At 45.0% G+C, this 22,954-nt stretch overlaps 2 protein-coding genes across 5 annotated transcripts in view; both read left to right on the top strand.

Annotated features, from left to right (window-relative positions):
- The window catches only part of RANBP10 (RAN binding protein 10), a 67,935-nt gene extending 64,070 nt beyond the window's left edge, over nucleotides 1-3,865 (top strand). For both annotated transcript variants that reach the window (XM_040633463.1, XM_008702550.2), the window contains exon 14: nucleotides 219-3,865. In XM_040633463.1, the coding sequence (XP_040489397.1) occupies nucleotides 219-349 (131 nt within the window). In that variant the 3' untranslated portion in view covers nucleotides 350-3,865. The remainder of the gene's footprint in view (nucleotides 1-218) is intronic.
- A 2,044-nt stretch (nucleotides 3,866-5,909) lies between these two features.
- Nucleotides 5,910-22,954, top strand: part of GFOD2 (glucose-fructose oxidoreductase domain containing 2) — a 38,082-nt gene continuing 21,037 nt past the window's right edge. Inside the window, exon 1 of one of the 3 annotated variants that reach the window (XM_040633466.1) lies at nucleotides 5,910-6,132. In XM_040633466.1, the coding sequence (XP_040489400.1) occupies nucleotides 5,925-6,132 (208 nt within the window). In that variant the 5' untranslated portion in view covers nucleotides 5,910-5,924. The remainder of the gene's footprint in view (nucleotides 6,133-22,954) is intronic. The other 2 variants (XM_040633465.1, XM_040633464.1) reach the window with 2 other exon arrangements.

Genomic DNA, 22,954 nt, shown 5'->3' with positions numbered 1-22,954 from the left:
CTATGGGTCTGGGCAGCCCATGGCTCTGAAGAGAGCTAAGGTCCTCAGGTACCTGGCATGGCTACGGGACCATAGTCTGGTGGCTGGGACATACACAGAGACACATGAACACTGTGTTCCACTGTGTCCACTGCCCCCACTTTCTGCTCCCAAGGGAACTTTGACCTGAGTCCAACTCCTGGGCAAAGCAGTGACCAGGCCTTGTCTCTCCTCCACAGAGTCTCAGAACCTGCCAAAGCAGCCCCCTCTGATGCTCGCCCTGGGTCAGGCATCTGAATGTCTACGGCTCATGGCCCGAGCGGGCCTGGGATCTTGCTCCTTTGCCAGAGTCGACGACTACTTGCACTAGCTGACCACGCTGGCTGGCCCTGCCTGGCCCTCCCTTAGCCCCAGGGCTGGAGCAGCCCTGCCCTCCATAGGCATCTGGCGCAGGGACCTGGAAGCCATGGGCAGAGTCCATTCCTCCTGCCTGGCCTCCCCCACTCCCTTTCCTGTCTTCCTTTTCTTCCTTTCTTCCTTTCCTTTCCTTTCCTTTCCTTTCCTTTCCTTTCCTTTCCTTTCCTTTCCTTTCCTTTCCTTTCCCTCCCTCCCTCCCTCCTTTCCTTCCTTCCTTCTCTCCTTCCTTTCTTCCTTCCTTTTTCCTTTCCTTCCTCCCCCTACCCCTGCCCTCAGTCTCTCTCCCCTTCACGTGCAGCGGCCTCTGACACAGTATTGGCTGGTTACTTTCATGTAGCGCCTTCTACTTTGAAAGGGGGGTTTTATTTTGAGGAGGGGTTGGGTTTTTTAATCTTTTTTTTTTCCTCCTGACTGAGCCACCAGTATTTATCTCTGGAGAGCTTGTGCTGAGCTGGTTTCTGCTAATTTAGTGATGAAGCCTATCCAAGTTGGTGATAGCTTATTATTTTCATAAGTAAAAAAAATGAGATTATATATATAAATATATATATTAAAAAAAGACACAGTATTTATCGTAGTGTTAGTGGTCCAGCACCTCTTGGGTGAAGCTGTCCAGACACCATATGTTTTTATTTGAGTCCAACTCATTAAAAAAGAATCATCTCTGTCACCTCAGCCAAGCAGTAAGTTTATTTCAGGCTTCCCCTTTGTTGAGCCACAGGCCGAGCTGTAGCCTAGGGAAGCCCAGTAGGCGTTGGGGGCCACTTAGTGGGCAGGTCAGACTAAGTTGGTTTTTTGCATCTGAGAGGTGTGGGTCCCTTGGCCCCTGACGGCTGGGCTGAGGAGAGAACTACCGGGCTGAGGTAGCAGAGAACTACAGGGCTGAGGCTTCAGAGAAGGGATGAGTTGTCCCAGGCTATACAGCAAAGCAAGGGAGAAGGGAGTCCTTGGCCAGCACGCTATCTACCATTCTACCCTGCCTCTCACTGCCTGCCTTGCCCCTTCCTTTCTCCCCCTTTCAACATCCTATCTTCCCTTGTCGTTAAGATGGCCAAATAATTCATTTACTCTAAATTGATTGCCTGGAAACTACCTGCCTTTGACCCAAGAGCTGCTGTATGTCAGGCTGCGGGGAGGATGTCTCTCCATTCCAGGACAGAAGCCCCGGAGTACAGGGGCTGCCTTCTTTCTGCCTGGATCTTCACCATCTCTGCACAGCTCTGATGGAATCAATGCTTTCTGTTGAGAAGCTAGAACTTTGTGGAGGCAGATTCTTGGGCCGCCAGTTGCTGGAGTGGATGGAACTCTTGACCTACAAGGCCAGGCTTCACTGCAGCTGTGCCAGGCAGCTCCCTGCAGCTTGGCCCCAGCCACCCTTAGAAAAGACTATTATGAGTATTTGCTGACCAGAGGAAGGGACCTCATGGGCTCTGCAAGCATCCCACCAGCTGTTTCAGATGGATCCTCACAGCTGGTGGGGCAAAAACAGTCCCGGTACTGCCATCAGGGAATCAGGAGAGGAAGGGCTGAGTTGACTGCTAGGACTTGGGCAGGCCATCCATGGAGAGGACTGACTGCCCAGGAGGAAGGGAGGAGGCCTACCCAGAGGAGCACCCGGAGTGGCTGGGATTTCCCTACCTGCTTCACAGTGAGAGGGAGCACGCAGGCAGCCCTTGAAAGGGGCAAGGCCAGAAATTGAACTTCTAGTCCCTGCCTGAACAAGGGCGGGGTAAGCTCCTGCTCTCTGGTAGCGGACACAGGGATGGTGGTATGGCCTGAGATACTCATTGCCTGACAGGCCCACAGCTGGACAGGAAAAGTGATTGAGTTGGACCAGTTGCTGGTGATGAGGTCGGGGCCCTGGCCCTGTGCTCTCCCCGAGTTCTGCCTTGGGACATGATCCTACAGGCTGCTGCTTTTTCTTGGTCTCCACCAGGGCCCCAGCTGGCACCCCACAGACCATGGCCTGTTGGGGAGGTGTTGTCATGTCTATAAAGGAAACTTGTCCTGTGCAAGCCTGGGGATGTCTAGCTCCCAAACCCAGAGGGTGGAAACATTAAGCTGTTAAAATGGTCAGAGATGAGCGGGATTGGGAATTAAAACCAGAGGCTTTTGCAGCTGAAATGGGGTTCAGAGAACACCTACTCCACCAGTCCTCTCCTTTTACAGATAAGGAAACAGGCCCAGGAGATTAAATGACTTAGCCAAAGTCACACAGCAAATTAGTGGCAGAGCTGGGACTAACCTCATCCCTGTGCATTGTGCAACATTGTTTAGTCCTGAAGCTAAATGGTGGGTGAGGGCTTAGGCTCTTGAGGCCCCCAGCGGTGTCTGAGCAGCTGGTACCTTCAGGGGTGTGTCAGGGATGGGGAGGGGTGCATGGGCTTGAGTTGTGGAGCGTCTGAGAGAGGGCCCAAGAGGGCCTGGGACAGCTGTGTGCTGCTTGGGGTTGGGTGTCCTCCTGGCTCGCGCTCAGTACCCATGGCCACCTCCCCATTTTCTGTGCCTTATCTCACTGTTTCAGCTGAGTCCAAGTTGTTTACTCTGTTCCTCTCCAGAGGGGCTCTCTGTCCCAGTTGGACAGCTTGCCTTTGGGACATAAGCCTTTGCCCCACAAGCCGTGGAGAGGACCAAAACCAAGCTGCTTGAGTCCACTATCTTGCTGATAGTCCAGGGCTGCCTGCCAGCCAGAGGAGCCCCTTATGCACACCCAGTCCTACCAGCCTGCTTTCGGGAGCCAACAGTGGGGAAGGCACCTGGGAGGAGCCCCAGTGAAGGGCTGGACCTGACCTGAGGGGACAGGAAGAAGACCTGGCTCTGTTGAGTTGTCCAGCCCTGGGAGAGCAGCCTTCCCTATTTACCTTTCCCCCTTGTGCCACCAAATGGTCACTCCTTCCAGAGTGGACGCTGGCAGACTATGCAAAGAAAGCCAGAACCTCTGATCCTCAACCACATGAATCTGTGGCTGGGGGTAGGCCGCCAGAACAGGGACACCAAGAGATGGAGAAGGGGGGACTGCCCAGCCACCCAGCGCCTTCCTACCCCTTAAGCAAGCACAAAGAAGATGAGGCAGAGAACTGTCAGAGCTGAAAGTTCCTTTGGTTGCTCGCAACTCAGGTATGCACGCTGTGTGGCAGCCAGGCAGCAGAGCCCTATTTGACCACCTGGTCCCGTGCACCGGACCTGTGGCCAGTTCATGGTCTCTGGATGCCTCAGGTGCCACCTCTTTGCATAGGGTTTTCCTCCATTAGCAACTACAGCTGAAACAGATGTCCTCCACATTGTGCACACTGGTTCTGCCTTTGTCCTCGCAAGTTGATAACTTGGCATTAGCATGAAACTTGTGGGCGTGGGAGGGTTTAGAGAGAATTCTAACACAAAACATCCTATTAAATTGTACTTGAGAGATGAAAAAACTCCTGTTGTATTTTGACAGAATTATTTTTATTAAAATACACATCCATGAGTAGTCACGGGTGTCTGGTCTCTGTTTTGAGTCTTTCTGGGGTTGGGATCCCTTTTGAGACTCACTCTGTCCCGAGGGTTTGGCTCTTACTCAGCCCACCTCTCAAGTTCCCAGGCCCCTGGTACCCCTCAGGGACCCTCAAGACTTCAGGTGTTTGTGAGACCCCAAAGAGGATAGGTACTTGGGCATCAATTCTCTCCCCCCAAACAGCTTTCACCTGAGACAAAGGGGAGAAGATTCACCTTCAAAAAGGTGGCCACACACCCTCCTATCTTCAAAACGAGATTTTAATGTGGTCCAAATACACTCTTCCCAAACATTGGACAGAGGGCTTCTGAGGCTTATTGAGGTTAGCTTCCTGTCAGTCTGAGGAAAAAGTACTCATGCTCACAATCCTGGTTCTGCTGTTTACTAGCTGGGTAACCAGAAAATTAACCTTTCTCAGAGAAAGCTTCAGTTTCCCCACCCTTAAAACGTGATTAATTCTACACCATGGAGGTAGAGGATTACAGGATATAGGGGAGGCTTGACATAGAGAGATATATATGTATGTGCTTCACTCAGTTATTTTATAGGACTATTACTCGACAGAACTCTCAGGGAAAACTGTGGAGGGAAGAATGGAATGTTAGATGAAGCACAAAAGTCCTGGTTTCATAAATCCAGAATAGATTTAATTTCTCTCTAGTGGTTTCTACAGGGAGTGATTTTGTCCCCCAGGGAACATTTGGCAGTGACTGGAGATATATTTGGTAGTCACAACTTGGGTTGGAGTGCTACTGACATCTATTGGGTAGAGGCCAGGAATGCTATAAACGTCCTACAGTGCATAGCACCCCACCAACACAGAATTATCAGGCTCAAAATGTCAACAGTGCCACTGTTGGAAAATGCTGTTCTGGAGTGAATCTTCAGACGGTAAGAAACATCAAACACAAACACACTTTGATTCTGCAGAGCTGTTCAGAATCCAGGGGGAAAGATTAAGGGGATAAAACCCCATCAGAAGAGGGAGGTTAGAGGTTACCGTTTCTCGGGGCACCTGGGTGGCTCAGTTGGTTAAGTGTCTGCCTTCCGCTTGGGTCATGATCCCTGGGTCATCCTGCATTGGGCTCCCTGCTCAGCAGAGAGTCTGCTTCTCCCACTCCCTCTCCCTCTGCTGTTCTCCCTACTTGTACTCTCTCTCTGTCTCTCTCAAATAAAATCTATAAAAAAAAAAAAAAAAGGTTACCGTTTCTCATCACTCTTGGAGCCTTACACGCTCAGAAGGTGGAAGCAGGGGCAGGAAGTCCTGTCTTCTTCCAAAGTAGGGATAACCCTGCTGGTCACCAGTTCTCAGCAAGAACAACTGCCTCAGCTCAACTGGCATGTTCTGTCATCACAGGTTGCTCTGGAAGGATAGCTGGGACACCATTCTAATACCAGTTGAGTGGGGGTCCAGACTCTCACCAGGAGTCAGAAGAGCAGGGGAGGGGCTCCCCTAATCCTACATTTCCAACATAGCCTGCTTTACACTAAGGCTTATAAATTCCAGGTTTCATTACTCTGCCGGACAGAGTAATAGTGAACTAAAGAGTAGTCTTGTTACAAAATGGTATTTACCTGGGGGGACACAGACTCCAGTAAAGACATCTGGGAGACTGAGGTCACAGTAGGAACACTAACATCTAAAGAACAACCAAAGAACACGCAGAGGAAGAGAAGCCCAGACAGGTACCAGAACACAGAAAGTCATCATTGTGAGAGTCAGGAGGCCAAGAAGTCCGGAGAGTTGAAGAGAACTACCGTTCTGCAACAACAGGTCGTTGTGTCCAACACCAGATCTTGCTTAATTCCAGACCAAGGGCCACCACAGTTCCCAGAACCTCCTCACTACTGATCCCGGGCGGGAGGATCCGAAAGAAGCAGAGGCTGTTGTCACACGATTGCACAGCCGCTTCCACCGCCGGAAATAAAGAACCAAGCCCTCCGCCAAACTACTTAATCTCCGCCCCCAAAGTGCGAGCATGCGCAGTCTCCGATCACGGCCCACCCCAGCCCAGGTCCACCCCCGTCAGGGAGCATGCGCAGACCTCCAGCCGGCCCGCCCCTCCCTTTCCAGAGCTCCCGGTTCCTTAGAAACCAGGCGGCGCGTTCCCGGTCCCTGCGCGTTGGACTCCGGGGCCCGCGCGTCCCCGCCAGCCTCCCTCTTGGCGGGCGGGTGGCGGCCGAGACCGGTCCAGACCCATGGTCTCCAGTGCAGCGCGGGACGGGCGATGCCAGCATGCCAGGTGAGAGGCGGGCCCGCGGCGGCGGGTGAGGATGAAGGAGGGCATGGCGCTGCAGCCAGCGGGCGTCGACCGGGCCTCCTGCGCGTCCCGGCGCCTGAGGTCGGAGGCGGGGCTACTCAGAGCCTGGGCTGGAGGGGGCCGTTCTAACTGCCAGCGCGGTCGCCAAGTTCGGGGGTCGCCCCGGAGTTCGTCCTCCCAGCCTCAGAAATAGGACCTACAGATTTGGTCGTATAATTGTAAAATTTGGGCTCCTGGAAGGACCTCGGCCATAACCCATCCCTTTACGGGACGCGGAAACCCAGGCTCCCCTGTCCTGCGTCGAGCAGACTCTACCTGTGTGGACTGACGCTTTGTGGACCAGGATGTGAGGTGTGGAAGCCTCAGACAAAGGGCCCTGGTCCATCGTCTTTCAGAGGGAGATGGGACTTTTAGGGGGTAAATCTTTATTTAAGGAAGGAGGGTTCAGGTGGCAGATGGGAGAAGGGACAGTCCAAAAAGCGCGGGTGGCTCTGCCAGTCACCGAATGCCCACTGGCTACGTCTCAATGGCCCTGGCCTGGCTTTGAAGCTCAGGAAGGAAGCAGCAGGACTAGCGGAGACAAAAGGTGAAGTAAGGTGTTCCCATCAAGATGTTATCACATGAATGGGGAGGAAGGAAATGGGGGCGGGGAGATCAGGACTTGTGAATGGTTGTGTAAGAGTTTACCTCCCAAACTTCAGGCGAATCTGAAGAACGGGACAAGAATAGAAAAGTTTAGGGGCGCCTGGGTGGCGCAGTCGTTAAGCGTCTGCCTTCGGTTCAGGGCGTGATCCTGAAGTTCTGGGGTCGAGCCCCACATCAGGCTCCTCCACTAGGAGCCTGCTTCTTCCTCTCCCACTCCCCCTGCTTGTGTTCCCTCTCTCGCTGGCTGTCTAATAAATAAGTAAATAAATCTTAAAAAAAAAAAAAAAGTTTAAAGCTGCGTTGGTTAGACAGCAAGAAAGGTTATAAACCATCTTATAGGAGAAAGTGGTGGGTGTCCTTTTGAGTATCCAGAACCGAGTTGGGGCACCGACCAGAAGACCTTTGTAAATTCTGGGGCACAGAAGTCTCAGAAGGAAGAGCGGTTGGTTGTATGACCCTTCACTTGAAGGGAACAGCTATTTAAATTAGAAAAGACACTTAAGACATGTTTTTGAGATCTGGAGAAGATGGTTGTGTTTAAGTGTTGGGGAAGCTAGATTAATTCTTCATAAGAAAACTCCTTTTCTTCTGAAAAGTTAAGTACACCAGGGAACAAAAGAGTTTCAATTAAGGACATCCATTTTAGAGAAAATGTAAAAAAGTACTGGTTTTGGACTAGGAATTTAGAGACTGGACTAAGAGGGGAAATTTTTCAGCAGATAGTTCTGTTGGTGGGCTCCCCATTTTACGGATAAAAATTCTGTTATCGGGCTTTCTCTTAACACCTGGTTGCCCTACTTTTCCTGTGGAATGATTGGTCTGGGTCTGATCAGTTATTTTTATTTGCTGGAAAAAATTCAGATATATGATTGCTATAGTATTACTAGAAGCCTAGTAGTAGGATTAGCAATGACACCTCCCTCCCCCACAAAAAAAGGAGAAAAGATTTGTAATATGGTAAAAAGAAGTGTGTGATTTTTAAACCATGGTCGCTGATTCTAACCAATAAAATCAATTTCTTACTAGTTTGATAGAACTAATTTTCAATGTATATTTGATTTTGCAGCAGGTTTTCTTTCCCCTCAGAGTGATAAGATACATTTAAAGTATGGTGGTGCTAGGGGCACCTGGGTGGCTCAGTCGTTAAGCGTCTGCCTCAGCTCAGGCCAAGATCGCAGAGTCTCTGCTCCCTCTGCCCCTCATCCTGTTCCTGCTCTCTCTCGCTCTCTCGCACTCTCTCAAATGAATAAATAAAAAATCTTTTTAAAAAATGAAAAGTAAAGTATGGTGATATTAATAGGTCAGATTAAGAAACAAAATTATGGGGGCGCCTGGGTGGCACAGCGGTTGAGCGTCTGCCTTCGGCTCAGGGCGTGATCCCGGCGTTATGGGATCCAGCCCCACATCAGGCTCCTCCGCTATGAGCCTGCTTCTTCCTCTCCCACTCCCCCTGCTTGTGTTCCCTCTCTCGCTGGCTGTCTCTATCTCTGTCGAATAAATAAATAAAATCTTTAAAAAAAAAAAAAAGAAACAAAATTCTGTCTTAGGTTCATAAATCGATGCCATGCCATATCAATGATGATGTGGCTGTGCATTTTATTGATTTTTCTTTAATCTGTGGAAATGTTTTGTATAAATACCTCAAGAGATGTAATGGAGTATTATCAGAAGGGTTTGTAATCTATGGGGTAAATTGGCACTGTTAATCAAATCCTGTCAGAAAGCTCTATGAAAATCATTGTATTCTTTATAGAAACCCTCATTACTTTAGCGCTGGCCCAGATAGAAGACAGACTAGTAGACCAAAGTCAAGGTAAGATGGAAGGGAGCAAATACTGTCTTTGGAGCTGGACATGGTGTGGGAGGCTGCTTTGAATGTAAGTGAAAATACTTTCTTGAATGAGCAGTTGAAGAAGATACTGCATAAATGTGATGAGTGTGTCCCATTGATTGGTGTGCAATTTTTGAGCTCCTATAATCAGAAAGACATTGGCTTTCAAAAGAGAAAGATCAACTTACAGACTCTCAAAGTGTTTCATCGTTGCTATAGCAATGAAACTTTTGACAAATAATTACTTAATATCCACTCCATTTTCCAGGGCAGCTGAGGGCAGTTACCAAATCTGACCTGTAATAAAGTAATCAACAGTATTTAACAGGCCAACATACCAGATAAACCAGTAATGCTAACAGGATCTACTTTCACTGAACTGATTTTCTAGTTACGTGGTAAGAGGAGAAATGAACTAGAGATGCAGTGCCATCTGACATAAGTTGTAACACAAACATGGGTGTTAAGAAAACACAAGAATCAATCAGGCACCACTAACTTAGAAGTAGGAGAGGAGCCTTTCTGATGTCTGACAAGTCACTCAAGCATATTTGTTTTAGGTGGTCCAATTCCATGATAAATTCATTGTTGGAATTGGACAGCATCTAGGAAAAAATTGCAGGTTTTGCTATTTTTGAGAATTCGTATACAGTATAGTAACGGGACAATATTTTTCTTAAAAGGTAGCAGCTTTAGGGGTGCCTGGGTCGCTCAGTCATTAAGCATCTGCCTTTGGCTCAGGTCATGATACCAGAGTTCTGGAATCGAGCCCCGCATTGGGCTCCCTGCTCAGGAGGAAGCCTGCTTCTCCCTCTCCCACTCCCCCTGCTTGTGTTCCCTCTCTTGCTGCCTCTCTCTCTGTGTCAAATAAATAAATAAATAAATCTTAAAAAAAAAAAACAGTCTCTTTATATTCTGAGAGAGTCCAAATACCCAAATTACTTTTTAAATTTAACTGTCAGGCGTTTTAAAAAGTGGGTATTGAAAGATACTTGAAATAGGCTTGGGCTCATGAAAGTCAGAATGGGAAGAGATCCTGAGAAAAACATGAAAGCAGTAAGACTTCCTCCAGTAACACTCATGTGAATTAGCCATTAGGTCAGGAATGAGCTCACTGAGCTGAGGCAAAAGAAATGAGAAATGGAGTAAATATTTCTATCTCACAGTGATGGGAATAAACACCTAGAAAATAAAGATTAAACATTAAGAAGGAAGAGATGAATATTCCTGCATTACTTGAAAACACTCAAACTCGATCCTTAAAGCACTTGTTATTTAGATCCTTCTCTTAGAAGGGAAGTTGCAAGTAGTAGAGTTACCTTTGTCCTAGATACTGGCAGTTCTCAGAGTAGCCAGTGACACAATGCCACGCTCTTTGGGACTCAGGATAGACAGAAATTGCTGGAAGGATAGCTTTCCCCCATCCCCCCACCCTCCCACTCCTGCCACCTCTCAACAGCCATTCAATAAGGGTTTCTATCCGCCCTCTACCAGGAAGGATCAGGAATGAAGACTGTGAAGAATGGGAACTGAGTATCTAATGCAGTCCTCCTTTCTGGCCAGGGATAACTGCTGCTCTCAAACTGTCAGCTCTCAGTTTCTCATCAGAGCAAATAACCCTAAAATAGAACCGGAAACACTTTTACCATATCACTTTACAACCTCAAAATCTTTATAATTTACTTTTACAATTATATTTTGCTTAGAATGCTGGCATGCGGGGCGCCTGGGTGGCACAGCGGTTAAGCGTCTGCCTTCGGCTCAGGGCGTGATCCCGGCGTTATGGGATCGAGCCCCACATCAGGCTCCTCCGCTGTGAGCCTGCTTCTTCCTCTCCCACTCCCCCTGCCTGTGTTCCCTCTCTCGCTGGCTGTCTCTATCTCTGTCGAATAAATAAATAGCATCTTTAAAAAAAAAAAAAAAAAGAATGCTGGCATGCCTGGCTGGCTCATTGTGACTCTTGATCTTGGGGTTGTGAGTTCGAGCCCCAAATCGGGTACAGATATTACTTAAAAATAAAATCTTAAAAAAGGAAAATGAATGATAATATTAGGGAAATCGTATAACTTCTGGACTATAATTTCTTAACATGTAATTTATAACAAAATAAATTGAAAATAGTACAGTTGTCTAATATTAGAGAAATGAAAAGCTGGTTCATCTAGTCCATGAAATACATAACCCTTAAAAACTGGTTAACGTGAAAAATGCTTATGTCAAAATAGGTATGTGAAAAAATCAGGATGCAAAGTTATGAATACAGTTTTATCACAAATATATTAAATAGCTATAGAAACTTCAAAAAAAGAACATGGGAAAAACAGTAATTTTCTCTAATGAGTGTATGTATATATTTTAAAGATTTTTATTTATTTGTTTGAGAGAGGAAGAGAGTGAGCAGGGGGAGAGGGGGCAGAGGGAGAGGGAGAAGAGAGTCTCAAGCAGACTGCTCGCTGAGTGTGGAGCCCGATTCAGGGCTCCATCTCAGGACCCTGAGATCATGACCTGAGCCAAAACCAAGAATAGGGCACTCAACCAACTGAGCCACCCAGGCGCCTCTATGATGAGTATATATTTTAAAATACAAACCTCCCTAAGAGTTTCTTGCTGGTGTAAAAGATGATTCAGAACTAAATTTTCTCTCTGCAGGCCTTCACCCCTTCTCACACTGTGACTGTATTCAAGTGCTGAGGGAGAGGGCTGACAGAGGGCAGCACCGTTGTTTCCTCTCCCAGGTGTCGGAACCAGATAGTAATGTGGTTACCTATGTACATGTGTGTAATCGAAGGGTACACTGTACACAGCATATGTGGCTTTTAAAGGCTGTTATTTTTTTTTTTTGAAGATTTTTTATTTTTAAGTAATCTCTACACCCAGCGTGGGGCTCAAACTTAAAACTCTGAGATTAAGTTGCATGCTCTTCCATCTGAGCCAGCCAGGTGCCCCTAGGACTGTTGTGTTGTTTGTTTTTGGGGTTTTTTTTTTTTGGGTGCTTGTTGACAGATAATCTTGATCCTTAGGGTCTCTTTGGTGTGTTTTGATGGATGCTTTTGTAGCACAGTATTTCAAAGCATATTAGAGGATGTTCCATGTGGTTAATGTTTTCTGCAGCCTGATGATGGTTCCTGCTAGGAAATGGTTACCATCTCTGGGGGGCCTCTCTGGGAGTGGCTCTGGGAGCATGTGAGATAGAATGTTTGTGTTGTCAGGCATCCTCTGGTTGTCAGGGAGAAGGGGAGTGGTGGAGACATCAGTCACATTTCCCGTTACTTTTCAGCCTTTTGCATTGATATTCCTGTGCCCGTGGCTTGTATTTTGGAGCAATGGAGAAAATGAACATGGTATTCCTTATCTGGTGTTATTTTTAAAATTAAATAATCATGCTTAAGTGGCTGTTTTGGTTCCTCCAGGCCTGGGCTTGCTTCTGGCTGTGGTGGTTTTTAAAAATGATCTTTGTTTCTCTTTCCTTTAATACTTTATAGCCCTGTTAGTAATACTAAGATTGTTATTCAAAAAACATTTAAATGTCTTTAAGTAATTTCCAAAGTGTTATGGGAATGTTACCAAAATACCTTGAAGTGTGAAATTTTGGGGACCTGTTATCTCCTTAATACCCTGTAAAACCCAGTCTTGGTCCCAAAAGAGCTTAGAGTCTCAGTAGCAAGACAAGACATTGTGTATCATTTAAACAATAATCAGAAAATCCTAAAATATAAAACGAACGGCTCTTTGCAGGAATGCATATCCCATATACATCCTGTACTTTATAACCAGCCTCCCTCATTACACATTAACCACCACCACCCCCCAAAAACTAAAAGAATAAAGAGGATGATGTGGCAAAGACCTGAGATTAGATTATTTTAGATCCACATTCAACAGCTAGAAGATCGTTAAATGAAACCACAGCTGAGTGTGCTCATGGCCTTGCTGGTAAGCAGTTTGGCATGTAAGAAGGAGTTGCTTGTGAAGGGCATTGGGCATTTCCAGTCACCAGTAACTACTTAATCTTTTTGGTGACCAGAGGCCGTGTAACACAGAATGCCAGTCAGAGTTGCTGTGTTCCAGGGTGCCCTACGAATGTCCTATATTCAAAGAGGCACCTGGCTGTGTCAGTTGGCAGAGCATACAACTCTTGATCTCAGTGAGTTAGAGCCCCATGTTCGGTATGGAGATTACTTAAAAATAAAATCTTAAAAAAAAAAAAAAAAAGATGTCCTATACCTGAAATCCAGAAGGAAGGCAGATGGGCGACTCTCTAGAGTGTCTCTTACGGCCATAGAAATACCAGTTTTCCCAGAGGAAGAGTACTTTTGTCCATGTAGAAGGTGGAAAACACTTAGAAAACTTCAGTAAATTAGGTGTGCACATTGAAAAACATTTATCATCATTAAAAACTCACCTTCTTTCTTGGGCCCTAGACCAAAACCAAAGTATGTAGTACTCTTCTCTCTAGGGGTGGCTGTTTCACATGCATCATGGCCAAATGTGCTTTACCTCAGGGATTTAAAAGTAAAGGCAGAGTCTTTGTTCACGTGCCTGCCACAGTGAAAGATCTCTGAGCACTCATTGTGTTCCTGTGTCAAATCAGTCCTCGGTATTCAGCTATGGGTGTAGGAGGAAATGGAAACTAAACTCCGGGGACCTAGCCTGTCTGGATCACTGCTCTGTGCCCCAGCTCCTGGCATAATGCCTGACTCATTGTGCCGCTTATAAATATTAGGGAATAAATGAGAAGAGGACTCTGTTGACTGAATAGTGTGCCATTAAAAGGGGTGGGGTTGCACAGAAGGAGGTTCGTGTTTGAGAGGAAAGACGAATTCCAGATGGGAGCAGCTGTAGGTCCCTCAGGTGGGGATTTCTAGTACATACAGACGTTTAGTAGAGCTGGAGCTGGAACAAGTTGTTGAGGCTGGAAATTGGAAGTTAAGAATGTTTGCATGAAGGTTATAGTGAAATTGAAGGATTAGCTAACATTGCTCTGGTAGAGGGTAGGGCTGAGGATGGAATTTTCAGAGGGATGTCACATGGAACTCATTGTTAAAGCAGTCTTAGAAAAAAAATAATCTTGTTATTGCCAGTTTTTCAAAAGCAATAAAGAATTAATATAGTGGATAAATAAGTACTTTTTCCTACTGTAATCATAAGCCGAAGCTAACTTTTAGACCGAATAGCAATCTAGATACTTCTGTGGGTGTTAAATTTTACCTTTATGACCCAATTTAGCTCACCCTTTTGTACTTTGGGTAGTTATGCCTCATTGGATAGGTCGTTAGGTCTTTCATTAGTGCCCTCCAGTGTAGACACTGTGCAAACTGGGGCAGGGGGACAGGGAATAGGTGTCTTTGGCCAGCGCTGGGTGTGCTCTCATCCTGTGGTAGCTGCCTAACAGTTTACCACCATGTCAGCTTGTGGAGCTGAGGGAATAGCAGTTCTTTCCTTTGTCCTGCTTGTGGTTTTGCTCTCGATGAGAGGACAGGAATCTGTGACCTGTCGCTGCGTCAGTGCAGACATTGTTAAAATAAACAAACAAATCATAGGAAAATGAAACCTTCTCCAGAGAGCCTCTGGATCTTTGAAACCCAGGGACCAAAACCTTTATCATAACTAATTTGTAAAACTCAACACCTGCTTCTTTAGTTTGGCTTTTTCAGTGGTAACATAAATGCAGGCACTTTCATATCTCTCTGAAAGCAGTGCTGCTGAAAGCATTCATGCTACCGTATCAGACTCCTCAGTACATGCTGTAGGTAATTCCCTCGGCTATGAACATGCAGGCAGTTTCGAACTCAGGCTGCAGACCACCACCCCACCCCGCCCCCGCTGTCCCCCTTCCTCTCCTGCCCAGGCTCTGATGATGGGGGGGTGTAGTTGTCTTTCCTCTTTGGGTCTGGCTCTTCTATTCAGACACTGACTGCCTATTTGCCACACTGGCTCATTTCCAGATGTCAGGGGGTGCCAAAAGGAAGGCTGGGGGACAGTTCGACGCATCATCGTAATTAATTCTTGGTACATGACTGATGCTGAAGGCCACATAGAAGGCANNNGCTTATTTCCCCAGCAGGTCCTGAGTTTTGGAAAACAACAATTTAACTTAAAATTGGCCGTCATGGTTTTATCTCCTTTATCATGCCCAAAATTTATGCTTTCATGTTATAGATCCCTTTGCAACTGGGTGTTAAGTCTCAGTGCCCTTCTCCTAGTGTAATGTTCCACAGTATCAGTTCTGGGGCATCATTCAAAGTAGCTTATAATTGGGGTGCTTGACCAGCTCAGTCAGTAGAGCATGGGACTCTTGATCTCAGGGTTGTGAGTTCAAGCCCCATGTTGGGCATGGAGCTTACTTTGAAGAAGAAAAAAAGAACAAAGTAGCTTATGCTCTGAAGATTTTTAAATATTTTAAATAATTTTTGAAATATTTATTTAAAGTCAGAAAGGCAAAGAAGGAATTGGGCAGGAAAAACTGTTGCCTTCTAGTCAGTGCTCCATCTCTATAGGCTTTAACCTGACTTCCTGATTCATTCGTTCTCGCACTTACTCATTCGTGTGTTCATTCATCAATCATTACTCAGCACCTACTCTGTGTCAGGCACTTTGTTTTGTGCTAATGACAGCATTATGTGAGATAGGCAAGATCCTGCTGTCACAAGAGACACTAAATAGGTGATCCCAGTGAAGTGTGATGGGCGCTTTGAAAACCAAAGCCCAGGCTCCTGTGAACTATGAGCCCAGTCGCTTAACCCAGCCTAGGCATGGCCTCTAAAGAAGTGGCGTTTAAGTGGAGCCCTGACAAATCTCAGAAGTAGTTAGCCTGAATAAGTTAGAAAAGATTGTTCCAAGCAGAGCAAACAGCTTGGACGAAAATCTCAGAGCAAGACTGAAGGAGTTAGATATGGGAGCTGCTGACATGTTAAATACAGTGGAAGGGGAAGGTGGTAAGGTAGAGAGTTGGGGAAGGATCCAACTCATACCGGGAGATGTTTTGTGAACCTCATCAAGGAATTTGGGTTTTATCCTGGGGGTGCTTAAAGTCCAGGGAAGGAAATGGTTAGGACCAGGAGAAACGTTAGGTGTCTGTTAAGGAACCAGAACAGTGGATGAATTTCAGGGGCATTGAATCCAGTTGGAAAAATGTGATGAACTGGCTGTGGGAGCAGGCAGGCTTCACTGCCACCAGAGTGGTTCCTTATGAACTGTCACCTGTTTGGGTCTATTCTCACCTGCCTTCCCTTCTCAATTTTCTGTTGGTATTTGAGCATAATCTCTAAGTGCTGCGTCATTGTGGTCCTCCAAGGCCCTTTACATACAGTATGCTTCTCTGTTAGAGGGGGGAAACTTGACTGCAAGGGGATTGAGCTAACTCATAAGCAATGAGTCATGATATGTGGAGGAGGGATGTTAGTTGGAGAGACAGTTCTAGGTGAGGGCACCTTCTTAGCAGGTCAAGTTGTAGTTTAAGACTGAGAGCAGCAGCTCATTTTCCTAATCCCAAGTGGCAGGCAGAGCTATTCTGTTATCATATGATGCTTGTTTTCTTTCCTGAACCATTAAATCAGATTTTGCTCCAAACTACTTAGATTAGTGACATAAGTAATCTCTCTTATATTAGTGAACGTATTGCAAGACACTACTGAATTGTATACAGTTTTGATGAGTTCAGGAACTTTTTTATTAACTAACCATTCAGGAACTTTTTTTTTTTTAATGTGAGCTCTGTGCCCATCTTGGGGCTCAAATTCATGACCCGAGGTTGAGTCACATGCTCTACAGACTGAGCCAGCCAGGTGCTCCTGGACCCATTTTATACTGAAGAAATATTGTTAGGTAAGGCTTGAACACTACTCTGGGAGAAGGGAGTGTCTGCCAATTACAAATTGGCTTTTTAATGCCATTGGACTGCTGTGCTCTTTTCTTTACTGAACTACCAACGTGTCATTGTTTTGTTTTGTTTTGTTTTTAAGATTTTATTTATTTATTTGACAGAGATAGAGACAGCCAGCGAGAGAGGGAACACAAGCAGGGGAGTGGGAGAGGAAGAAGCAGGCTCATAGCGGAGGAGCCTGATGTGGGGCTCAATCTCATAACGCCAGGATCACGCCCTGAGCCGCAGGCAGACGCTTAACTGCTGTGCCACCCAGGCGCACCTGTCATTGTTTTTCTGTAATTCATTCCTGGAGTGTGAGTAATGCCTTTCTCACGTGGAATTCAAAGTGCTTTACAGATATGTCATTTAACATTTTTTCTTCTTCTTCTTTTGAGAGGGGTTGGGGGAATGGAGAGGGAAAGAGAGAGAATCTTAAGCAGACTCCCCACCCATTGTGGAGCCCAGCTGGGGGCTCAGTCTCACAACTCCGAGATCATGACCTGAGCCGAAATCAAAAGTCGGATGCTTAAGCCACCCACGCGTTCAACCTACCTACCTTTCTTTCTCTCTTTCTCTCTTTCTCTTTCAGATTTTATTTATTTGTCAGAGAGAGAGCACAAGCAGGGGGAGTAGCTAGCAGAAGGAGAGGGAGAAGCAGGCTCCCTGCTGAGCAAGGAGCCTGATGTGGACTCGATCCGAGGACTCTGGAATCATGACATGAGCCAACTGAGCCACCGAGGTGTCCCCCAACATTTCTTTAAATAAGGTTAATTCACATCCTGTTGAATACTCTCAGAGTACCCTGTTCTTCGTCTTTATAATGCTTATCTCAAATTATGATGACATATTTTTGTGATGATTTGATTGTGTTATCTCTCCTTCTAAACTATAAACTCTATGCAGGCAGAAACTATCTGCTTTTTTGCTCACCAACATGACCTGTGCTTTGCCAGTCCTGCCCAATAGCAGGTAACTAAAATAAGTATTTATTAATTAATCAATTTGCATAAATTACAGGTGTCATTTTCATATATGAGCACCCGAAACACAGGCTATGATTCACTAAGCTAATGTGACAGTCTGTTTTAAAATTAGATTGAGGGGGGTGCCTGAGTGGCTCAGTTGGTTATGCGTCTGCCTTCAGCTCAGGCCGTGATCCTGGGATTGAGTCCCACGTTGGGCTCCTTCTTCAGCGGGGAGCCCGCTTCTCCCTCTCTCTCTGCTGCTTCTCCTGCTTGTGTGCATGCTCACGCTCTTTCTCTCTCTCTCTCTCTCTCTGTCAAATGAATAAATAAAATCTTTAAAAATTTTTTTAAAAATTAGGTTGGAGGCCCATCTCAATAATAACTAGGGTCATGGCCTCCCTCTGGCCACAGTGCTTTATATTAGCTTTTTTTTTTCCCCTCAAGATTTTATTTATTTATTTTTATATAGAGAGAGCACACAATTAGCAGGAGGGGCAGAGGGAAAAAGAGAATTTCAAGCAGACTGTGTGAGCATGGAGCCCTATGTGGGGCTCGATCTCACCACCCTGAGATCATGACGCGAGCCAAAATCAGGAGTTGGACACTTAACCGACTGAGCCACCCACATGCCCCTTAGCAGATTTTATATGAGGATATAATTACTGGAAAAATTCACCCACAGAAAAATCTAGCCTCTTGATGCTGGCCCTTTGGAATGTCTCAAGGGTCAGAGGTGTGTGTCAGTATGTTGAGGTGCCTCAGAGGAAGGAGGGATGCCCTAAGGATGCACAGCTTGGGCTGGCTGCTTGTGCTGGGGAACTCCAGATGTGGAGCTAGTTCTGGGGAGTGGTAGGGGTGGGCACTGAGTGAAGGCTTCTCACTCTTGTGGTATGCCAGGTCTTGTTGCCCAAGCTATACAGCTATAATGACAAACTGTTACACATCATTTCTTATGTAGAGCCATTATTAACTTTACTTGCCTAAAGAAATACAGAAGAATTCCTTTTGAACCCTTCCCTAGTATGAGTTGTTCATGAGTAGTGAGGACTTACTTACATAACACCTGCAGCTCAGCAGCTTGCCCAGTTTGACATTGGTTAGTGGAAGGTGCCGTCTTCAGAAACCCTTAGGAAATGCTGAGACTGTCTAGATCATTGGCCTTAGCTTGAAGTTAATTCCTCAGAAAACTTATTCTCTTGGCTGCAGCCATTGTCTCTATACTGTTGATATTTCCCAAAGTAAGCTGACAAGGTTTTTATGTTGTTTTTGAGGAAAGAGAGTTTTAATTCACATAAGTCCATTTTGTTTGATTATGAACCTGAATCTTCAAGATGTGAAAGGCTTGTTTTGTGTTCTTAAACACAGCAGCTTATGGTGATTAAAAATTGAAGTATAATTTACTTATGATTAATGCACAGATCTTAAATATTCAATTTGATGAGTTACAGTTGTATCACCATGGAAGCACAGTGCAACATAGAATATGGAATATTTCCATTACTCTAGAATGTTGCCTTGTGGCCCTTTCCAGTCAGTCCTGTACCCCCACCACCACTGCAGCACCACCACTAACACCTTCTAACTACCATCACTGTAAATAAGGTTTGCCTGTTCCTATACTTCACATGAATGGAATCCTACAGTATGGTGGGTTTTTTGGTGTGTGTGTGTGCCTGGCATCTTTCACTTGACATATTTTTAAGATTCATAGATGTCGTTGCATGTATTCATAGTTCATTCATTTTTATTGCTTTACTATATTCCATTGATAACTATAACATAACTTGTTTATCCATTCACCTATTGATGAACATTTGGGTTTGTTTCCAGTTTGGGGCTATGATAAATAAGGCTGCTGTGAACATTTTTTTTTATTATTAATTAATTTATTTATTTATTTGACAGAGAGAGAGAGAGACAGCCAACGAGAGAGGGAACACAAGCAGGGGGAATGGGAGAGGAGGAAGCAGGCTCCTAGCGGAGGAGCCCGATGTGGGGCTCGACCCCAGGACTCTGGGATCACGCCCTGAGCCGAAGGCAGACGCTTAACAACTGAGCCACCCAGGTGCCCCTGAACATTTTTTTTTTTTACGATTTTTTTAATTTATTTATTTGACAGAGAGAGACAGCCAGCGAGAGAGGGAACACAAGCAGGGGGAGTGGGAGAGGAAGAAGCAGGCTCCCAGCAGAGGAGCCTGATGTGGGGCTCGATCCCAGAACGCTGGGATCACGCCTGAGCCGAAGGCAGACGCTTAACCACTGTGCCACCCAGGCGCCCCTGCTGTGAACATTTTATATACATTTTTATGGACATATGTTTTTGTTTTCTTGGATAAATGTCAACAAGGGAGTTGCTATGTCATTGGGTTTATATATGTTTAACTTGATATGAAACTGACAGTTTTTGAAAGTGATTGATTGTATTGTCTTACACTCCCACCTACAATGTATGACAGTTCCATTTGCTCCATATCCTCTCCAGACTTTGGTGCTATCACTCTTTTTTTATTTTTGCCAGTAGTTGGTATCTCAGGGTGGTTTTGATGTGCATGTCCCTGATGACTAATGACATGGAATGCCTTTTCATGTGCTTGTTGGCCATTCCTGTATCTTTGGTGTTGAAGAGACTATTTAAGAATTTTAACATTTTTATTTTTTATTTTATTTATTTTAAAGATTTTATTTATTGGGGTACCTGCATGGCTCAGTCGGCTGAGCGTCTGCCTACAGCTGGGGTCATGATCCTGGGGTCCTGGGATCAAGCCCCATGTGGTCCCTGCTCAGCAGGGAGTCTGCTTCTTCCTCTCTGTCTGTCCTTCCCCCCGTTTGTGATCTCTCTCTCAAAATAAATAAAGTAAAAATCTTTTTTAAAAATATAAAAAAATTATTTATTTGTTTGACAGAGCACGCGCGAGAGAGCACAATCGGGGAGCAGCAGGCAGAGGGAGAGGGAGAAGCAGGCCCCTCATCGAGCAAGGAGCCTGGGTTCATGACCTGAGCCGAACAGATGAAGGCAAGACGCTCAACCTGTTGAGCTACCCAGGCGCCCCAATCTTTTTTAACATTTTTAAAAGTTTGGATTGTTCATGTTTTATTGTTGGTCCTTCTGCATACAAGTTCTTTGTTACATACAGTACATATTTGGCAAGTATTTTTTCCTAGTCTCTGGCTGGCCTTTTCATTTTGTCTAATGGTGTCTTTGAATGAATAGAATTTTTTCTCAGTTTGAAATGCAGCTTATTGATAGATTATGCTTTTAGTATCCTGTTCAAGAAATCCTTAGCTGACCTATGGTCTTAAAAATATGTTCTGATATGTTTTTCTATAAGCTTTGTAGTTCTGGCTTTTGCAGTTAGGTGTTTCATCTATTTCGAGTTAATTTTTGTATAAATAGTGAGAGAAGAGGGGTCAAGGTTCTTTGCCAAATGGACATCCAATTGTCCCAACACCATTTCTTTAAGAGTTTCCTTTCCCCCATTGAACTAACGATTTAATACTTTAGCTGAAGGGTGTCTGGGTGGTTCAGTCAGTTAGGTGGCTGCCTTCAGTTCAGATCATGATCCCAGAGTACTGGGATCGAGTCCCGCATCGGACTCCCTGCTCCCCGGGGAGTCTGCTTCTCCCTCTCCCTCTGCCATTCCCCCTGCTTATGTGTGCGTGCACGCGCATGCTCTCTCTCTCTGAAATAAGTAAAATCTTTAAAAAAAAGTACTTTAGCTGAAAATCAGTTGACTGCATTTGTGTGACTTGCAGGGTAAAGATAGTATTACAAGGCAGTAACTTTGTCTATAAAAATCCCTGATGGCTCTTTTTGAAGCCTGGCACTGATAAATAGAAAGCATAATTTGCAATTTAAAAAAGAATAGTTACAAGACAAACTTTTATAGATACATTTTTAAATAGCTTGGCTGGAACCACCCACACTCCATCCATCTGCAGGCTTCTGAAGAGCTAGATGCTTCTAATAGGATCAGGGAGACACAATCTCAGAACAAGTAATGACACTTGAAAAAACTGCAGCTAATCAAAAGAATTCCTAAAGATATACCAAGAGGTACTTAGGGATGAATAGAGAATAATCTGACAGAGAAAACATTAACTACTCAATTCCTCTATTATATTTCTTCTTTTATCAAGGAGATATAGCTGTGGGGTGGGGTTGGGGGGGGAACCTATCTGGAAAAAGCAGGGTCAGGGAAGGTAGAATACCCAGTTCCTAGAACGTTTTGTTCTCCTGATGCATTTGAATTACATTCCTAGGGTCTGAGAAAACTAGCAGGTGATCATGCTATAGCCTCATATACTGTCAATAAACTTTTGAGGCATTATGAAGCAGGGAGGTGCTTCATAATGAAGATGGGCGATGTGCAACATTTGTCTCAGCCCGATACTGATGATTCCTCCGAAAAATACTAGAACATTTTATTAAACAAATGGCCTCTGAACACAGGGAAAGACAACTGGTGAACACTGAAAGGTATATGGGTATAAAGGACAACATCATCTAACATTTATTGAGGGCTAATTGTGCTGGGTGCCTAAACTGTGAACAGTTGGTTAGTGGCCTTGAGATTTTGGTCAGTTCAGACTCGGTGTGTGTGCATTTGGTAATAATTTAATATTTTAAGTTAGTTATTTTGGCTTGAAGACATAGCCTGCTGACCAAATTTGTAACTGATACAAGCTGGTACAAATAGTGAATAAATATTCAAAAAGATCTCAACTGGTAAATAAATGCCCAAGTTAAATGACATTTATTAGAGGAAAATTTTAAACTTTGGTTCAAAAAAACTTATTTGTACACCCATGTTCACAGCAGCATCATTCACAGTAGTTAAAATGTGAAGCAACCCACGTGTCCATGGACAGATGAACGAACAAGCAAAATGTGGTGTCTAGGTACAATGGAATGTTATTCAGCCTTAATAAGGAAGGAAATTCTGACACATGCTACAACATGGGTGAACCTTGAGGACCTGATACTAAGTAAAATAAGCCAGTCACAAAAGTACAAGTATTACGTGATTCCACTTAGATGAGGTAGTCTACCTAGAGAGTCAAACTCATAGAGATAAAAAGTAGACTGGTGGTTGCCGGGGGTTGGGGGAGATAGGGTGTTGTTGTCTAATGGATCTAGAGTTTCAGGTTTACAAGATAAAAGGAGTTCTGTGGATGGGTGGATGGTGGTGATGGTTGTGCGACAATATAAATGTTATTAATGCCACTGAAGTATACATTTAAAAATGGTTAAGATGGTAAATTTTATGTCAATATGTATTTTACCACAATTAGAAATTTTAAAAATCTGACAACACAAGTACAGAATATTTATTAGGCCTTGCAAAAAATCCTACTGTGTGTCAGGATGACATGGCTGTCTAAATTCTGTAATGAATGTAAGTTGCATAATAGTATAGTAACTAGGGAAAGAAGGCCAAGACAGAGTATGCTCAGGATATGGCATTTAGTTCTGGGGGTCCTGTTATGGGGGGGGGGGGG

Source organism: Ursus maritimus, unplaced genomic scaffold, assembly GCF_017311325.1.
Source record: "Ursus maritimus isolate PB19 unplaced genomic scaffold, ASM1731132v1 scaffold_19, whole genome shotgun sequence".
Taxonomy (NCBI): domain Eukaryota; kingdom Metazoa; phylum Chordata; class Mammalia; order Carnivora; family Ursidae; genus Ursus; species Ursus maritimus.
Note: the sequence above shows the minus strand (reverse complement) of the source record. Positions and strands in the feature narration are given on the sequence as shown.